The sequence below is a fragment of the Erpetoichthys calabaricus genome, chromosome 3 (genome assembly GCF_900747795.2).
Source record: "Erpetoichthys calabaricus chromosome 3, fErpCal1.3, whole genome shotgun sequence".
NCBI lineage: Eukaryota > Metazoa > Chordata > Cladistia > Polypteriformes > Polypteridae > Erpetoichthys > Erpetoichthys calabaricus.
This window is the reverse complement of record NC_041396.2, coordinates 207,624,143-207,642,240: the sequence shown is the minus strand read 5'-3', so window position 1 is coordinate 207,642,240 and position 18,098 is coordinate 207,624,143. Positions and strand designations below refer to the sequence as shown.

General features: G+C 36.8%; 1 protein-coding gene across 20 annotated transcripts in view; it reads left to right on the top strand.

Moving 5' to 3' along the window:
• The window catches only part of eya4 (EYA transcriptional coactivator and phosphatase 4), a 300,443-nt gene that overhangs the window by 236,946 nt on the left and 45,399 nt on the right, over nucleotides 1-18,098 (top strand). For all 20 annotated transcript variants that reach the window (XM_028797736.2, XM_051924949.1, XM_028797738.2 and 17 more), the window contains 2 exons: nucleotides 3,825-3,907; nucleotides 4,928-5,108. In XM_028797736.2, the coding sequence (XP_028653569.1) occupies nucleotides 3,825-3,907; nucleotides 4,928-5,108 (264 nt within the window). The remainder of the gene's footprint in view (nucleotides 1-3,824; nucleotides 3,908-4,927; nucleotides 5,109-18,098) is intronic.

Here is an 18,098-nt window from a genome sequence, read left to right as displayed (position 1 = left end):
CCCCAGCCCCCCCACTCCCCCTTGCATACGCACGTTTTCTGCTCGGTTTTGCAAACTGGCAGCACCCAACGTCAAAGCAGTGCTGCTGTTCCTGTATGGTTTCTCTTTCTTTTTTAGATTCACATCCCTGACACAGCTTTATCAAATACACTGAAATTAACTTCATATCGTTTATAAATTTAAGGCATCTGATTGTAATCAACCTGTAACAATATAATGGTCCATGGAATGGCTAAACTATTCTAAATACTACAGCTGCTATAGTGTTGTTACTCTTAGTGCACCACTCAGAGTATTTTAACCCATTGTATCTGAGTGTGGAGTCACAGCTATACAGAAGCTGATCGGAAAGATGTACGGCGGGTTGTGTCAAAAGCACAGAGGATTATTGGGATACAGCATCATAACGTTTTAGCACACGTTGCCTCAGCCATGCGCACAGTCTATTTGAACTTCTCCCTTTCAGCAAACACTTCAGAGCCTTTCCTGTAGGGATCTTGAGGTTCAGAAAAAGTTTCATCCCAACAGCTATAAACACACTCAATCAGTCCATCAAGTGCTCCCAGTAGAACTGTTTGTACTTAGAATTACAATTACCTCAGTGTAAACTTGCACTACATTTGTAATATTGCACAACCTCAGCCACTTTACAAACCATTTGCACTATCTGCACTATATGTACATGTATATTGTATTTATGCTTTCATATTGTATATTTTTCATTGTTTTTTATCTTATTATTACTATTGTTGTTGTTGTTATTATGATTACTATTATTTTTTCATTTTATAATAATTAAATGTGTGGGCATGGTGACTTAGCGGTAGCGATGAGCTGGCGTCCCGTCCATAGATTGGTCCTGCCTCATGCTGTATGCTTGCTGGGACTGGCACGACCCTGGATGGATAGATGGATGGAATAATTAAACATGTACTACAAAGATATTTCAATGTTCCTTAAAGGTTTTGAAGAATTGGCGTTCTAAGCTTACAGATGGTTTGATGTTTATTAAAGAGGTAATTGTGTGGCAATTGGCTATGTGGAGAAAGAAAAGGAAGGACAGGAATTGGGGTTTGGTACGTTAGAAAGAGACAGTACTGCTGCATTAAATTATTTCATCGAGGTTTGCGCACGTCCCAGCAAGAATCTTGCTGGAGAAAGGAACAATTTCTGAATAGGGTGCCAGCTCATCGCTACCACTGGGTCACCGTGCCCCCATTTTTAATTCATGCTTTAATTCATTTCGTCATGAAAATGATATCAAGTATACATCTTAGTATTTAAATTGTTCAGAGAGTTGTAATATCATGAATGTAATGTATTCTGTTTCCTGTCGGCGTAAGAGAAAGCCTGTTTAAGAAGTACATAATGATTCACACACATAGAGCACATACAGTAGAAGAACACATACAATATGAAGCATTTAACGTGCTACTTTAGTTACGATGGGATCGGAGAAGCTCTACTAAATTAATCATTGATTTTAAGATTAAATTTATGACATTCTACTTTAATGACAAAATAAACTATGAGATTAAAGGGAACATTTTAACCTTTTTTTCTTCACAGTGTCCCTATTTTTTTTTTCTTTCCTCTGTACCTTAATACGCTTCCATATGACACCGAGACGGTGGGCTACAACTGGCCTGTTCATGGCGACTTTGATATCTTACCACATCTTTTTTTATTTCAGCCACTGTGCAACTTTCTGAAGTTGAACTTTTCAGTGTCTCTGCCACTCTGTATCACTAGACCAACTTCCTTTTGTTGTTTATACCAATGCTTAAGCCAACAAATATTACGTTTTTCCTTGCCTACACTTCACATTCGCTGAAATTCTTCTTTTTTGTGTGCTTTTGCCATTGTCTTTTAACCAAACACTGAATGGGGAAGGTGATATTTAATATATGAAAAATTCTGGGAGGAGTTGGGGTAGGACGGCAGGCGCATGCATGTGTGTTACTTTTCACGCTGACCGGGATTTATGTAGCTGAAATACGTGGAAGCTGGCTTACGCACGGTTTTGTGCATCTGAATTTTTTTGTGCATATGCATATTTCCACTTTTGTCCGTATGCCATGCTTTAGTATGAGTTCTACGCACGGCGTTACGCATGAGGCCTTATATACTACCAAATACTGTGGTAGACTACAATAATGCATATTGTTATTTATGTTGATGTTTTGGTATTTAAATGTTTCTGTTACACATAACATTTTTTCTTACTGAAAAACAAGTTCAACCTTTGTGGCTCATTTTTTATCCCGTAAAGCTAAGGAGGCCACTTGTAGCATATATTGGGAAATACATTATCCTTCTGACGCGTTTCTGTTTTAATATACTCAATATTAACTTAAAATGAGCAAACTTAACTTATAAAATCTATGTACTATTGGAACTTTTTCTCATTTTTTAGAAGTACTCATTGTTCATTTTAAACAAATTTTACCTTTTTGTAAATTGTCTCTACATATTGAATTTACTGTAGTTCATTGGAAAATCATACTACAATGTATTTGTAATCCTTGTTATAAGTATTTATGAAAAAATACAGTTCATTGTTCTTGTGAAATAAATAAGTAAGAATGTCCCCCCTCACGCTCAGCTTTCATCTTATTGTCTTGAGTCTCTTCTGCTTTCTATCTTTCTATAGAGTTAGCTTTCTCAAGGGATGCGCATGTCCTTGAATGATGTAACATACTTCATGTCCAGAGCTAAGCTTCAGGCCCTTTCTCATATCATTTCCTTTCAGTTGCCTTTTATAATATTTTGTCTAGTCTAACCAGACTTATTATCGAAGCCTAGCTGAAAAATGGACACCCCTGAGATAATACGCAGGGTATCAGTTAAATTGCTAAAAGGTGAAAGCCTGACAACTGATTGCAATCTTGAATTGGCTTCAGATGTGCAGTAAGTAGTTATGTTGGATCTGCACAGCAGGACCATATTTTGACTTCATGTTGTAAGGAAACATGACATATGCAAAACTGCAAAAATAATACTTTATGAGTCAAAACTGAATTTAAAGGGGCCAGAAATGTGTGTTTCTTTAGTGTAATGCCAATAAGATTAAACATTTAGGCATTTACAGCAGATTGTACTGACTTTATGTTTAATCAATTTGGCAAAATGCGTTATTTGAAGGTGGAGACATCATGGTACCACCAGAGTATCCAAACATCCCCTGAGATAGTATGGAGAGTCCTAGAGGAATGCAAAAAACAACAAACTGGGAAGTAGAATATAACATGAGATATATTGCCCTTACTGTCCAACTTTTTTCAGTACAAGGCAGTTGCAGGGAACAAGATCCTGTTCTGTTGGCTCTGGGTACAAGGCAGAGATCAACCATGCTTAAAATAGTAATCCAGCATGGGACACAATCAGTCAAATTTAAATTTGCCATTCAGCCTAGTAACAAGTCTGTGGAACGAACTTGCAGTCAAGAGGAAATCTACATAAACACAGAGAGAATGTACAAAGTCCACTTTGAAGGCTCTTAATTCTGAAAGAAAACCAGGGTCCAAATTCATTAAGTTGGTAGTGATACCCTCATCAAATGTGTTTGCCTGATTTGACTGGGTTTGTAAAGAATACATGATGGACTAACCACTAGATTTATTTTAATATTTCTGTCCAGAGATTATTATCAATGGTATATTTTTGTATGTTACTTGTAAAGCTTGTATTTAAAAATAATTTTTGATAGTGCCAACACAGCTTCAACATAAATTATTAGTGTAATTCAAGGTTGCATTTTTTATTTTTTTTAAATTGTTGATTGTTAGTCAAACATCTTGTGTTGTGTTTTGAAACTTTGCTAGGTTCCAGCTTCACACCTTCATCTGGGATTTATGCAAGCAACAACTCTGTGTCCAATTCAACAAATTTCAGCAGTTCACAGCAGGTAGTTTTCATTTCTGCTCTTGTCAGATAACAATTAAACTAAACAAACTAGATTTTACCTAGTGACACTCCCTGCACGTTTGTCCCGTGCAACAGATACCTCAAACTTACAATTTGCTGATATATTTGAGTGGGTAGGTTGTTTTATTTCTTCATAGCTCACTTCACCATTTAGTTCACTGGATACAAATCAATAAAAGTTTTTAACTACTTTTAAAAATCACAGCTGACAAATATTAAAATTTAAAGAAAGGTTGAGTTAAATGTCCTCCATGGTTCCCAGGAAAAGTTGTACCACAGTGTTAAACAAAGTGTCTGTTATTTTTTTAATATAGATAATATGAAAGTTTTATTATTTCAGATCAAGTCATGAGTTTGAGTTTTTTAGTCGCTTTACCATCCATTATTTTTGGCCTTTTCATCCCGTTTCTCCAGGTTCATGTGTTTTCATACATCATGCCTGAGCCTGATGAAAGGGCAGTGCAGCCATTTTCCCAAATGCAGATGAGCAGTAGTAGCTTCCTGAGCTACATGACATTTGTTTGTTTAGGTTGCTAGTTAAGGGCATAAAGATTTTGAGAATGATGATAAGCAGGGAGCAAGGACTGAGCACATGTAACAGTATTACTATGTTTTATGTAAAGCATATACTGCTTTGTATGCCTTTTAGGATTTTATTTATTGACACTGAACCTTTCCCATGCTTGTGTACTCTATTAAATGTAGTCAGTGTTAAGAACTAATGTATCAAAGGGTCTTTTCCAGCAGAAATGTTTCATTAATAGGTTTTGTGATGGTCTTTGCTAAACAATATATAAATCAGTCTTTAATTACAGCAGTTTCTGTTATTCGAAAGCATATTTGTTCAAGTTCTATTTAAAAGACTAAACATCAGCACTTTATTTAGTGACCACAATTCCGTAGCAGCTGCTCACACCATAAAGTCAACCAGATATTGATGTTCACTGATGTAACATATTCTTCTTTTTTTTACTAAAAAGAATGGTTGTTCCTCCTTTAGGACTATCCTTCCTATGCAACTTTTGGCCAAAACCAGTATGCCCAGTACTATTCTGCACCACCATATGGTGCTTACATGAGCTCTAACAACAGTGGAGATGGAACGTCTTCTGCATCCTCGACTTATCAGCTGCAGGAACCTCCAGCTGTAATAAGTGGTCAAGCCACAGATCTCCATGCAGGTAAGAGATACAATAAATGTCAGTCTGTACTATAGCAGGCAGCAAAAGAGTTGATGTGTCTTCATTTTGAATGTATGACCTGATGTAGAGTGAAGTACTAGTGTATTAAAATATGCATCTACTGTGGGTTGATTAGATTTTTAAAATTACATACTTAGAAGCCAAAGGTTGCTGAAGGCAGCAAGTTCAAAGTTATAAAGATACTTCTAGGGTGATTGCCACTTGGATGATAAATATGAGGTCCTTCCTTGGCAATTTGAAGAGAAACTGAATGCATGTTTATGATGCACCAGATAGCTAGTATCCTTGAACCATTTTTTTGTGGATGCTGAAAACTTGGACATTCATTTTCCTCTCTGCTGTTCATATTGCCCAGACATAAAATTCAAAGCTTTCATTACCCTACTAAAATGGGTGATAATCAGGGTGCAATGGAATTATTTATTCATATTTTTGTATTCCACTGAAATAAAACAACAAAACAATGTAAAATTACCTCTTTATTCCTGTGCCGAAGTTTACTCTTGTACATCTTTTGTGGAGTTAAAGAAAAGTTTGGTATATTTGGTAAGTCTTATGTTTCATTATTCATAAATACATTTACAAAGTGAAATTGTGTTTTGAAGTGAAACATTTTTTTAATAAATTTAAAAAAAAGCTATCCTTGTTCTTACAATTTAAAATGGCTCCAATCCAAACCTGATAGCAAAAGCCTTAAACAACCAAAGATGTCCATTTCCAAGCCAGTAAGTAACATAAATATTGATCAGTGTCTTGAGATTGCACGTATATTATAAAACAGTGCAAGATGTTTTTGGAAAAAAAGAGTTTTTGTGACATTCTGCCATTTAATAAAAGATTCCTGTGCTCTTCACCTCATAGCCATGCTTTGCTTTCCTTAAACGCATTTCTGAATGCTACCCTTGCCTCTTTGTTCATGGTAAGATTTTTATTAGGATTTAGATAAATAAGCTATCATTTTATATCAGCTCTGTGTTCACCAATGAATATCTGCAAACTCAATGTCATCTCTAAACAGCTTGAGACATGTGTATAGTTTTGTGCTATTTAAATCTTTATTTATATTAAAATATCCACCCACAATAGTCACAGTGAATAGAAAAGTGAACAAGAACATATCCTTAAATCAGTAAAAGGTTTGCCAAGAATCTATGATAAAATGTATCACTTTGAATTTCCTTTTGTAGTCATAAACATACCTAAGAAATGTGGAAGGCTTATTTTCTGAAATTGAAACTTTTGCCACTTCAAAGTGAATGTATTTTTTAAGTAAGTAGGTAAGTAAGTTTTAAGGCTTTTGTTTTCACATTTACACTGGTGCCCAATAGTCCCCATATTAAACCACAAGAACAGGCATTGTTTTTTTATATTTATAAAAAAATACTTCACTTAGGAACAAAGATTCCCATGACAAATTAACATGTACTATAAGTGTGAAAAAATAATATTGAAAAATACCTAACTTATCCTTTTAAAACATGTTTTTCTGTTAAATAAACATGGTATAAACATACGTGTTTGAGAATCGTAGAACTTATTATATGATTGCTTATATTTTTATTAATTGTAGGGTTATTTTTCCTGTATGTCATTCCCTGTTATCATTGAATTAGACTTCCATATACTATATATAAAATAATAGAAAACCTTGATTTTGGCTTTGAACTTTTGAAATCTTAAGAGTCATTTTGACATTTTTGCTTTGCAAAAATATACCCTATAATTTGAGAATTACAACATTTAGAACCTACATGAAAAACTAAACAGACATAAAGCTTAGCATCCAGATTTAGTAATATTATTCAAGTGTATATGCATGATTTCATTTCCTACAAATATGCTGTTGTTATAGGCTGAACAAAATAAATGTGTAAACTCATTAGTAATATGGAGAGTATTCAATTTTTAAAATTACATTGTACATTGTATTATGCAGTACTAGCCAACCCGCGGCGTACCATACGCCGCATAATCAGGCCGCTTTTTTAATGATTTTTAAGCACAGGGAAAAAATTAACATTTGAAAAATCTGGAGGAGAGAGGAAGGACGCCCATTACGCCCCATCCGTCATGCTAGTCTGCTGATTTCTCGTTCAGTAACCTGTGAGTAGTGATGGGCGGGGTGAAGCCTCGCGAAGCATCAACACGTTTGAAGCAATTGTGTCGGAAATCGTATCGAAGCTTCGAAGCATTTGACACTCACCTCTCTCGTGACACCTCCTGGCCATTTTCATTAACGTTACAGAAACTTATGATACACTTCAATAACGTCTGTTAAAAGTCGTATTGCTTTTATTTTTTCGTAGCTACAGACTGACAACGAAGAGAAGGGTTCGTCAGCAGCTTGTAGTGTCTGATGTCTAAAAAATATAAATATAACTAACGCCGACAGGCAGAATGCACTATACGATAGCAAGAGTTAAACAAAATAAGACACCTCACCTCATGCATTCCCGGCTCTTTCAATTAGTATTTACTTTTGCACCGTATCATTATAATTGCTCCTGTTATTAGTATTATAATTAACCCTGGTCTTTTCTTGAGATCACATTTAATAGCCTTAAATGTTTTCTTTGGTCTGTCTTAATTAAAACGGAGTAGACAGAAAATAAAGGTTTATCCCTGTACTTTGCCATGATATAGGTAAGCACATTTGAGAAAGAAAATGTGAAATCCTTAAATCACGGGTGTCATTATTCGATCAAGTATTAAAATCTGCAGTGCTTCGAAAGCTCGACACAGTGTCGAAACCTGAGTATCGAGCGGCCCATCACTACCTGTGAGTCACGTAGAGTTTTCATTGTTGTTTGCGATTCTGGCCGCTTTTCGTGTACTGAGTTGTTCGGAGTCACAGTTGAGAAACAGTTTTTTAATGTCTTTTAAGCACAGGGAAAAAAATGAACATGTGGCCCGGTGCATTCTTTAACTGCCTTGTGGCGCTGTAGTAGTACGGCTGCTTTGCAGTAAGGAGACAGTGGAAGATTGTGGGTTCGCTTCGCGGTTCCTCCCTGTGTGGACAGCAAATTATCAAAACAAACTGTTTTACACACTGCAAACCAATCCGCGCCGCTTTTTCAATGTTTTTTAAGCAGAGGGAAAAAAATGAACATTTGGAAAATCCGTAATGCTGCTTTCAGTAAGTACAATGCACACGCGTTTAATTTGTCAGCCACTTTTTGCCAGCTGTCTTTTCTGGTTTGGGCCGTTTTTGCAGTGTTACCTCTTGTGCATATTATATCTTAAATTATATATTAAATCCTTCGAGTTGCTAATTAACTAACTAACACCCACCCACTCAGCTTGTGTGAAAAAAATGTGCCCGTTCTTTCATCATTTTGTTGCAGCCTATCAAAGACTTGCTGATCATGTTTTGTAGACTCAATATATATTGGCTTTTCACTCTGCGCGAGGACGCGCATTCATCTCGGATTATTACATCTTGCTAGACTAATCTGCTACACGGCTGCGTTTGAAAAACCGACTTATCCCGGATGAGTTTCACCGGCATTAATGATTAGGAATCTGGTTGGAACAAAACCCTGCAGCCACAGGGGTTCACCAGGACCGAGTTTGGCAAACACTGCTGAACAGAGACGAAACCGACTCAGGTGAGGAGTGGGGGCGGGCAAAGTAGTTGGAGCTATTGATTATTCATTGTTGTTTGCCTGGGTGTCTGATCTGCTCAACAGGATTATAAATAAAAGGAAAACAATGTGAAGGCAATGTCACAGGTGATCCTGTGGTATAGCGGGTCCACAGCTCCCCTTCAAAAGCCCATTTTTAAATAAATAATCATCGCACTCACAGTGTAGCGAGGGGCGTGGAAGTGTGGCTGAAACGGTTTCCGGGTAGACTCGTGCTTCGGGCATTTCTCCCCTGTGCAGTGTGTGAGCGAGTGAGGAGAGAGAGAGAAAACCGGTACGTTAGAGTGAGCGAGAGCAGGCTCGAAGGCAGTGTGTTCCTGTGGTATAGCGGGTCCATAGCTCACCTTCAAAAGGCCATTTTTAATCAGGCGACTGACAGTAGTTGAGTCAGGCACAGAGAAGGTCAGCTGCAGAGAGAGCGTCTCGACTGTTGCAGGGCCTGAAGCAGGTGAGACACTAATGAAAAAGAGGCACATGGCTTATTGGTTTTTAAAGACTGCTTCCTTCATTGTGTTTTAACTTCAGTTTTAAAGGATTGTGCGGCTCTCTCTTGCGCTGCCTGTGTGTGCCTCTGTCTCTCTCTGGCATTGCCTCTGTGTATGTGCGCGTCTCTCTCTCTCGCGCTGCCTGTGTATGCCTCTGTCTCTCTCTGGCGTTGCCTCTGTGTGTGTGTGTGTGTGTGTGTGTGCCACTGTCTCTCTGGCGCTGCCTCTGTGTGTGCCTCTGTCGCTGCCTGTGTGTGCGCGCGGCTCTCTCTCTCGCGCTGCCTCTGTGTGAACCAAGATTCCACTGAGGTTGACTAATGAAAAGTCAACGTGGCTCAGAGCTGCAAGTGGACTGTGGCACAGACAAACAGAAATGACAGCATGTTTTTCGAGGCGTTGCGTCCGAGTTGGTGGGCGTGACTATGATTTTTTCGTCGTATCCAATGGTCTAAGAGTTGGTGGGCGTGCCTCCTTCCTGCGTGCGCCATTGGCGTCTTACTTGTCGGCGGTTTAGTGAATCCACGCCCCTTCCGGCGTGCTTTCCATGGTTGGCTACTTGTCTTCTGGCTTAGTGAATTATATATATAGATTGAAGTCTGCAGTTATGGTGTTATATAGCCATGCTGTTACATTAGTAGGCTATGATTTCCTGTTTTCTGTTGTCCTTCATTTTTTCATATAGCAAGCTAAAGAATTTGCAGTATAAATGTTCAAAAAAAAAGAAAACTGTCATTCACACAATGCTGCAATAACTACATCCAGAGACTACCTCAAAAGTAAAGAATAATTTAATCTTGCTGAACACAGTTTTTGTTTAAATGCATAACACTCACTCCCAGATACTTGGCAGGTTGCAAAGGAGAATATAGCCAAATGAATTAGAACATTTCATCACTGCAAGCCTGTCTGCTGAAAATGGCACTATGTAATTTAGAAATTGAATTTCACCCCCACAGAGTACTTTTATTGAGAGAGTCTCTTCACCAATATTCACAACATAATTTGTATCATCATTTGCACAGTGAGAGCTAGTACTTAGTTGCTAACATTCAACCTTGTTTCATAGCAGAAGAAACTCACACCCTCAAATATGGATTCACATGTTAATTTAGTCCACAAGTTTTTGTTGTGTGGAAGACACAAGTGACAGATAGATAGATAGGGCCTTGCTCAGTCAAAACTAGGGAAATACTTTTGGTAATGAACATGGTGGCACAGTGTGTAGTGGTGCTCAGTTATAGCTCCACAGTCTTGGATAAGCATCTAGACCAGGGGCCTCATGTATAAACGGTGCATACGCACAGAAATGTTGCGTATGAACGTTTCCACGCTCAAATCGCGATGTATAAAACCTAAACTTGGCATAAAGCCACGCACATTTCCACAGTACCTCATACCATGGCGTACGCAATTTCTCCACTCGGTTTTGCAGACTGGCGGCACCCAGCGTCAAAGCAGTGCTACTGTTCCTGTGTGATCACCCTTTCTTTCTTAGATCCACATTCCTGACGCAGCTTTATAAATACACTGAAACTAACTGCATATTGTTTATTAGTGTAATGCATCTGATTGTAATTAACCTGCAGCAATATAATGGTCCAGAGAATAGCCGTAGTATTCCAAATACCATAACTGCTTTAGCGTTGTTACTGTCAATGCATCTTCTTCTTCTTTCAGCTGCTCCCGTTAAGGATTGCCACAGCAGATCATCTTTTTCCATATTACTCTCACTGCACCACTCGGAGCATTTATATCACTGTATCTGAGTGGGGAATCACAGCAGCAGCTGATCGGAAAGAGAATTATCGGTACACAGCATGAAGCAGACGCTGCCTGAGCCACGGCAAAATGCTTCAGAGACTTCCCTGTACGGACTTCATGGTTTAGAAAAAGTTTCATCCGAAGAACTATAAACGCACTCAATCAGTCCATCAAGTGCTCCTTGTAGAACTGTTTGTACTTATAAGTACAATCACCTCACTGTAAACTTTCCTACAGTTATAATATTGCACAACCTGCGCCACTTTATAAAGCGCGTATTTACATATGATGATGATATCATTTTTAAGATGAAATGCAGAAAAATATGTTGATTATGTTATATAGATAAAACTTTAACTTCATTTAAATAATCTGTATTGTTAATAATTAAACATGTGAGGACATGGTGCCGCAGCACTAGCTAGTTCAGGGATTGTTCCTGCATTGCGTTGTATTGTTACTGGTGCTGACGCGACACTGGAAGGATATACGGATAGAATAATTAAACACGTACTACGAAGATATTTCAATGTTCCTTAAAAGTTTTGAAGAATCGGCGTTTTAAGCTTACAAATGGCTTCACGTCTATTACATAGCTGATTGTGTGGCGATTGGGTTTTTGGAGAAAGAAAAGTAAGGGCAGGAATTGGAGGTTAGTATGTTTGAAAGAAACAGTACTGCTGTGATAAATTATTTCATTGAAGGTCGCGCATGGCGCAGCAAGCCTCTTGCGTGAGACATGAACAAGCACTGCGCCACCGTGTTCCCATGTTTAATAACATGCTTTCATTCCTATCATCATGAAAAAGATATCACGTATACATCTCAGTATTTTAATTATTCAGAGAGCTGTAATATCATGAATGTAATGGATTATGTGTCCTGTCGGAGAAAGAGAAAGCCCATTTAAGAAGCAGGTAGTGATTCACACACATAGAGCACATAGAAGATCAAATACAGAACAAAGCATTTAACATGCCACTTTAGTTACAATGGGATTTGAGAAACTAATAAATTAAACGATTTTAAGATGAAGTTTATGATGTTCTACTTTAATGGCAAAATAAACTACATGATTAAAGTGGAAATTTCAAGATTAAAGTTGACATTTCGTGCTTTTTTCCCACTGTGTGCCTATTTTTTTTGTCTGTACCCTAATAAGCTTTCTTATGACACTCAGACGGTGGGCTACGACTCATCTTTTCACTGCGACTTTGATATGTGATTTCTTTTTTATTTCGGGCACTGTGCCACTTTGTGAACTTGAGCCTTCGAGTTTCTCCGACACTCTGTCACTCGATCAACTTCCTTTTGTTGATTATACCACTGTTTAAACCAACAAATAGTACGTTTTTCCTTTGCCTCCACTTGGTATTCGCTGAAATTCTTATATTTTCCCCTGTGCTTTTCCCATTGTCTTTTCACAGAAGGCTATTTATATTGATTTGCATATTCAAAGAGGCATAATTCTGGGAGGAGTTGGGGCGGGTCAGAAGGCGCGTGCACGTGCGTTACTTTCCACGCTGATCGGGATTTATGTAGCGGAAGAACGTGGAAGTTTGCGTACGTACAGATTCCTGCATCTGGATTTTTCTGTGCGTACGCACATTCCCGCTTTTGTGCTTACGCCATGTTATAGTGTGAGTTATACGCACGGCGTTATACATGAGGCTCCAGGTCTTTGTGCTTTATGTGGGTTTTTGTTTGGTTTTCACACCACAAAGAAATTTATTGGCAGCTTCGAAGTAGATCTTTGTTAGTGTGTTTTAGTTTGAAGGTAAGTGTACCCCCATGTCATGCTGTATACTGCTTTACACCTGATGGTGGCAGAATAGATTCTGGTCCCTCAACACTATGCTTGAAATAAACATTTTCAAGCAATTACTAGATTAATTGTGTGCTTTGCTGTTCAGTTCTGTTTGCTGTCAGATATTTCTAAAAATATATTCTTCAGATTTTTTTCATAATGCATATTTGCATGTGTAAATAAGCATTTATTTAACTAAAGTTGAATCCAGTGTGGCTTAGTTACACTAAAAACTGAATCTGTGTTGATGGAAGTGTTAAGTGATGTATTTGAGTTGACAAAAAATTGGTAAAGTTCACTAAATATGTTAGCAGCCTTTTGGAACCTTTACATTATTGTGTTTGTTCTGGAATATATGGACTATATTTTCTGGTACACCACCTATACCATACATGAAAACAAGAAAACACACTCTTTACATATGACTAATATATTCAGAAGGATTCAAGGTTGATCTCTTTAACTGTTTAAAAGAATTAAAACATAAAGAAATGTTTGCAATAACTATAGGCTTCATAATCCTGTGCCACCTGTTAAACCATTCATTCATCCACCTTCCTAACCTGCTTACCTTCATTGTATTGTTCTTCTTTATTTGAAAAAATTGCAACATAAGTAACAGAGATCATTGAGGTTTGCCTCATACATTTTTACAACACTCTGAAGCTGTCTAAGGAATATGTCAAGAAAACCAAAAAAGAAACTTAAAGAAAAATGAAATAATAAAATAATAGAAAATGTTATGCCCAAGGCCAATGTACAATTTCCAATATAGTACATTGTCTGTATTGATTTTTCAGTACTTTTTATATCTGCATGGATTTCTTTCCTGAAGACTAATGTTTTTTTACTAATTCCTTAAACATTAGATAAGATTAATTGACAACCCTAAATTCATCCATTGTCAGTAAGTGTTGGTGGGACTGTGATTGTGTCCTGTGTTGCACAGGAATTCTGTCCTAGTTGTCTCTTACCTTGGGATGAGTTCTGAAAGAATAAATCCACCTCAACATGCTCTTCCAGGGTTTAAATGGGCTAAAAGACATGGATAAATGGTTAGGATTCTATGAAGAGCTAGTTAGGTATCTCAAGGTTTCAAGGTAAAGAAAAGTGTTTATACTAAGGACTGATTTAGATCATTTATGTTAGGTAGAACGCCTAGTGGGGGCTGGGCAATCCCATAGGCCCCTGCAGATTTTGTTTTTTACTCCAGCTGTCTGGAGTTTTTTTTTCTGTTTGTTTTTTCTGTCCTCCCTGGCCATCGGACCTTACTTTATTCTTTGTTAATTAGTACTGTCTAATTTTATTTTTATATTTTTTCTTTTTACTTTCTTCATCTTGTAAAAAAGCACTTTGAGCTACATCATTTGTATGAAAACTTGCTATATAAATAAATTGTTGTTGTACTGTAGCTTCATTTGGATGGTCACATTGAAAAAGAATTTAGATTTGGAAATACAGTTCAGGCAGTGCAGTAACATAGGACGTGTCCCTGCTCCCTCAAAATACTTGGACCTTGGTTCAATTTCCAACTTGTGGGTCTATGTGTATGGCATGTTCTCTCCAGTTTCTTGCAAGCCTGAAAACACTCTGTAAACTGGTTTTGTTTTTGTATGAAAATACCCTGTAATGGTCTATCATACCAGTCACGATTTAGTCCTACCTTATTAAAATTTTGCCAGCATAGGCCAGAGCAGCTTGTGACCTTGTGTTACACAATAAAATGCTGATTTAAAATACAGATGAATGGGTTAAAAATGGAAATTAGCTTGATATTATTTAGTGCATTTATCTAAATATGTTATTCTGTAGTTTTACTTTACAGTTTGGATCTACATCAACCATTACGGGAGATGAGGGGGGAACCTGTGTTTGGTGGGGCATAATACCTTATTAATAGTTTGAACAGATGCTTGCACTTCTTTTTTATGTTAATTGACGTCAGGGGATTAAGTACAAGGAGAACCCTTTTTAACTGACCACATAGCACAAAAAAAAATCAAGATTAATATAAATATTACCCATCATGTACTCTTTTAAAATCTAATTTTTTCAGAAGTTCTGGTTTTCATCATAACCCTTTATGTGCTGCAAATGGTCTAAAACGATTTCTAATCACACTGTACAGATTTAGCTCTTAATTCCAGTTCCATTTTCATAAAACGCACACTAATACTTTTTTTTTTTACAGAATATTAACAAAAATAAATTAAGACTAAATGCTACACACCTCTCCATAAAAGAACCTTCTCACACATACACACACTTTTTTGATATACTTTATTTATTTTAGATGTTGGGAACAGTGATTGTAGGAATTTTCGAGCTAGTATAAAAGCTTTGAACAGGATCTGGGACATTCTTGGATTTTTTTTTTCAGTTTTTCTTGGCAAAATTTCAAGTTTGTGATTAAGGAAGCTTATCATTCTTTTCCAATCACAGACACTATAGAGTCTGACCACTTTTCCTGATTGAGACATAACAGTAAGTGATCTAAAACAACTCCGTCTGTTTCTAGTTACTTGTCAAAGCAGCTTGTGCTCTGCTGAAGGAATGAAGTGCTTATCAATAAGCAGATGGCCATTTTGCTGGAAAAATACATGATGAAAATTAGCTGTATCCTTTTTCTTTTTTATGATCTCTAAAATAAAAAGTACAACAAAACAGTATTTACTTAGTAGCAAATGAGAGCTTTTTTCTCTAATTTCTTAAAGAGTGAATTTAATCCTGCACTTTTAACATTTATTGTTTGCACTGCTTTTCAAAATATGAAGTCAGGCATTCATTTATCCATTTCTTGAATTCGTAATTCCCAGTTCAGGGTTGCAGTGAGTAATATTCCATGCCAGCAGCATTAGACACAAAGAAGAAACCAATCTTGGACAGGACATCAATATATTCCTGGGCAAATGCAAAATGGGGAGATGTAGAGTTACCAGTTAGTATAACTTACAATAGGTATTTGAGAATGTGCAAACTCTATGTGGAAGGTGTCCAGGCCAGAGCTTGTCATTTCTCACTAGTAAAAATATAAAAAGACAATTCTTGTTCAGCCTTATATGCACATATCGATTAGTCTCTGAATTTACAATGTACCTCACTGATATTTCATAAATCATCAGTGTACCTGTAGTGCCTAACTGCTTATTTTTCATTCTTGTATCAAACATTGAATAAAGCATTCCTTTAGCAATATGAAATACCACACTGTTAGTCATGCTTTAAATCAAATTTGAAGCTAATGGTGACATTCTGTTTAAAAAATACAATGATAGTTGAACACAAAAACATGCCAAAGTAAATTTCTCTGTTGAAATTTTTGTGTTTCAGGTAAACATCAAAATAAAGCAAAAGAAAAAAGAAGTAGCATAATCTAAAAATGTCTGAAGGTTCTGTTTTGCAGTACCTGTCTGTATTTTGGCATTTCAGTTTCTTTGGTTAAGCAGGCATTTTATCATCTAAACATGATGTTGTCTAAAGAATATCAGATTTTAATTAAAATTATAGTGATTGTAGTCTTAAAATTTGTATTACTAGTTATAGTTAGTTATATAATTGCAGAATCAATCATGTGTTTTTCATCAGAAGTAATGGCAGGAACATCTGGAGATCACTGTACTCACAATGGGCTAATTTGTAATTCATGCAGATATGGGAGAAACATGCAGAGAGCAACAAAGCACAAAATTCAAACAAACTGAATTAGATCTATGAGGCTACAGTATTAATCACTGCACCACCATGCGCCCATACTTATATTTTTTGTTATTTTACTTTTATAATTAAACTCTGCATTAAAAATTTTATTCCAATAACTTAAATATCAATTTTGTCTCACTATTACTCACAAAACAGGTCTAGTACAGGGAAATAAGTGGGAAATAAACTGTGTAAAGGACATAACCTCTATGAACTTCATCAAACATTATAAGAACTTTGTCAATCCTTCAGGCTTATTTGGTTGTTTAGTAAACAAATTGTCCCGGTATCTTCTCCTAGTATGTTTTAAATCTTGGTAAGGATTACATTTGAAATCATGACATCATAGATTGATCTCGGTTTCCAGAACCTTTTTGAGTGGGACTGAACTTACATATTCCCCTTATATAAATATAAAGAATTATTATTATACTAGACATTATGCCCGTTACTAGAATGGTAGTCCATAAACATTAGTAGGAACAGTCTATATTAAATGGCAAGGGACCTTTTACCTCATTCAATTTTTTCCGCAAAATGCCTGTAATTTTCTCTGACAGTAATACTGGCTTTGCCGTCCGTAATATGTGTTTAATTTTCTGTCACAACAGTGGGCAATCAGTAGATTCTCCCCAGCAACTGATGTAATGTGCGCGAAAATAAATCTACATTTAAAAGTCATCGTATTGTAATATCATGAAAAGTCGTATATTTAGGAAAACCCCTTCAACGACTGACACTTTACACTTTACTGGGCCAAGCTTCCTAATCGCAAATCTGACATCCTCAGAGTGAACACTTGCACAACAATGGGGAAGCTGGTCTCCGCGTCTCAGTACCCGATTGGATTTTTCGTGTTTTCTGTTTTAGGTCTTACCTCATTTACTGAAATCCGATTGGATCAGCCGTGCAATATTTTATAGATCCCGCCCTCTCTGTCTTGTGTGACGCATCAGGCGGCCTTTGAAGCATCTGCTTTGAAGTATCACACCGTGCCCCACGCATGCGCACTTCACCAGAAGACACACACACACGGACACTGGACGCACACAGGGGTTTTATTAAAGAGGATGTCTTCTCACATCCTAAAAATGAGTGATTGTTAAATGACAACTCTAGTACGATAGTCTAATATATGGTTTTACTAGGTTTTTCTTCTGTTTGGGCAACGTCCAACCGCAGATACTTCCATGGTCTCATAATTTTATGATAGAGTTCAGAAATCCTGATCAGAGACTGGGACATAGTAGATAAAACCAGACATTGTGAACGCAACAGCTTCCCGCACACAATACATGTATCTTGTGTTGCTTGTATACAAATTGAGTGCACTGCCTAAACTGTACTGTACGTTCTACTGTTACTTTAATGTGAACTTTCCCTATTTAAAAGAAAAAGTTTACTGTATAAGTATCTAGAAAAAAATAAAAGCTGAGATAACCTCACTAAGGGTTGCAATTATCAGCTAAAATAATACTAAATTAACAGAACCACATATCTGCTAGATGGCAACAATATGTCAGTAGTATGCCTTATTGAAATTGCTTAGAAGAAATGGTAATTTGTTTACTTA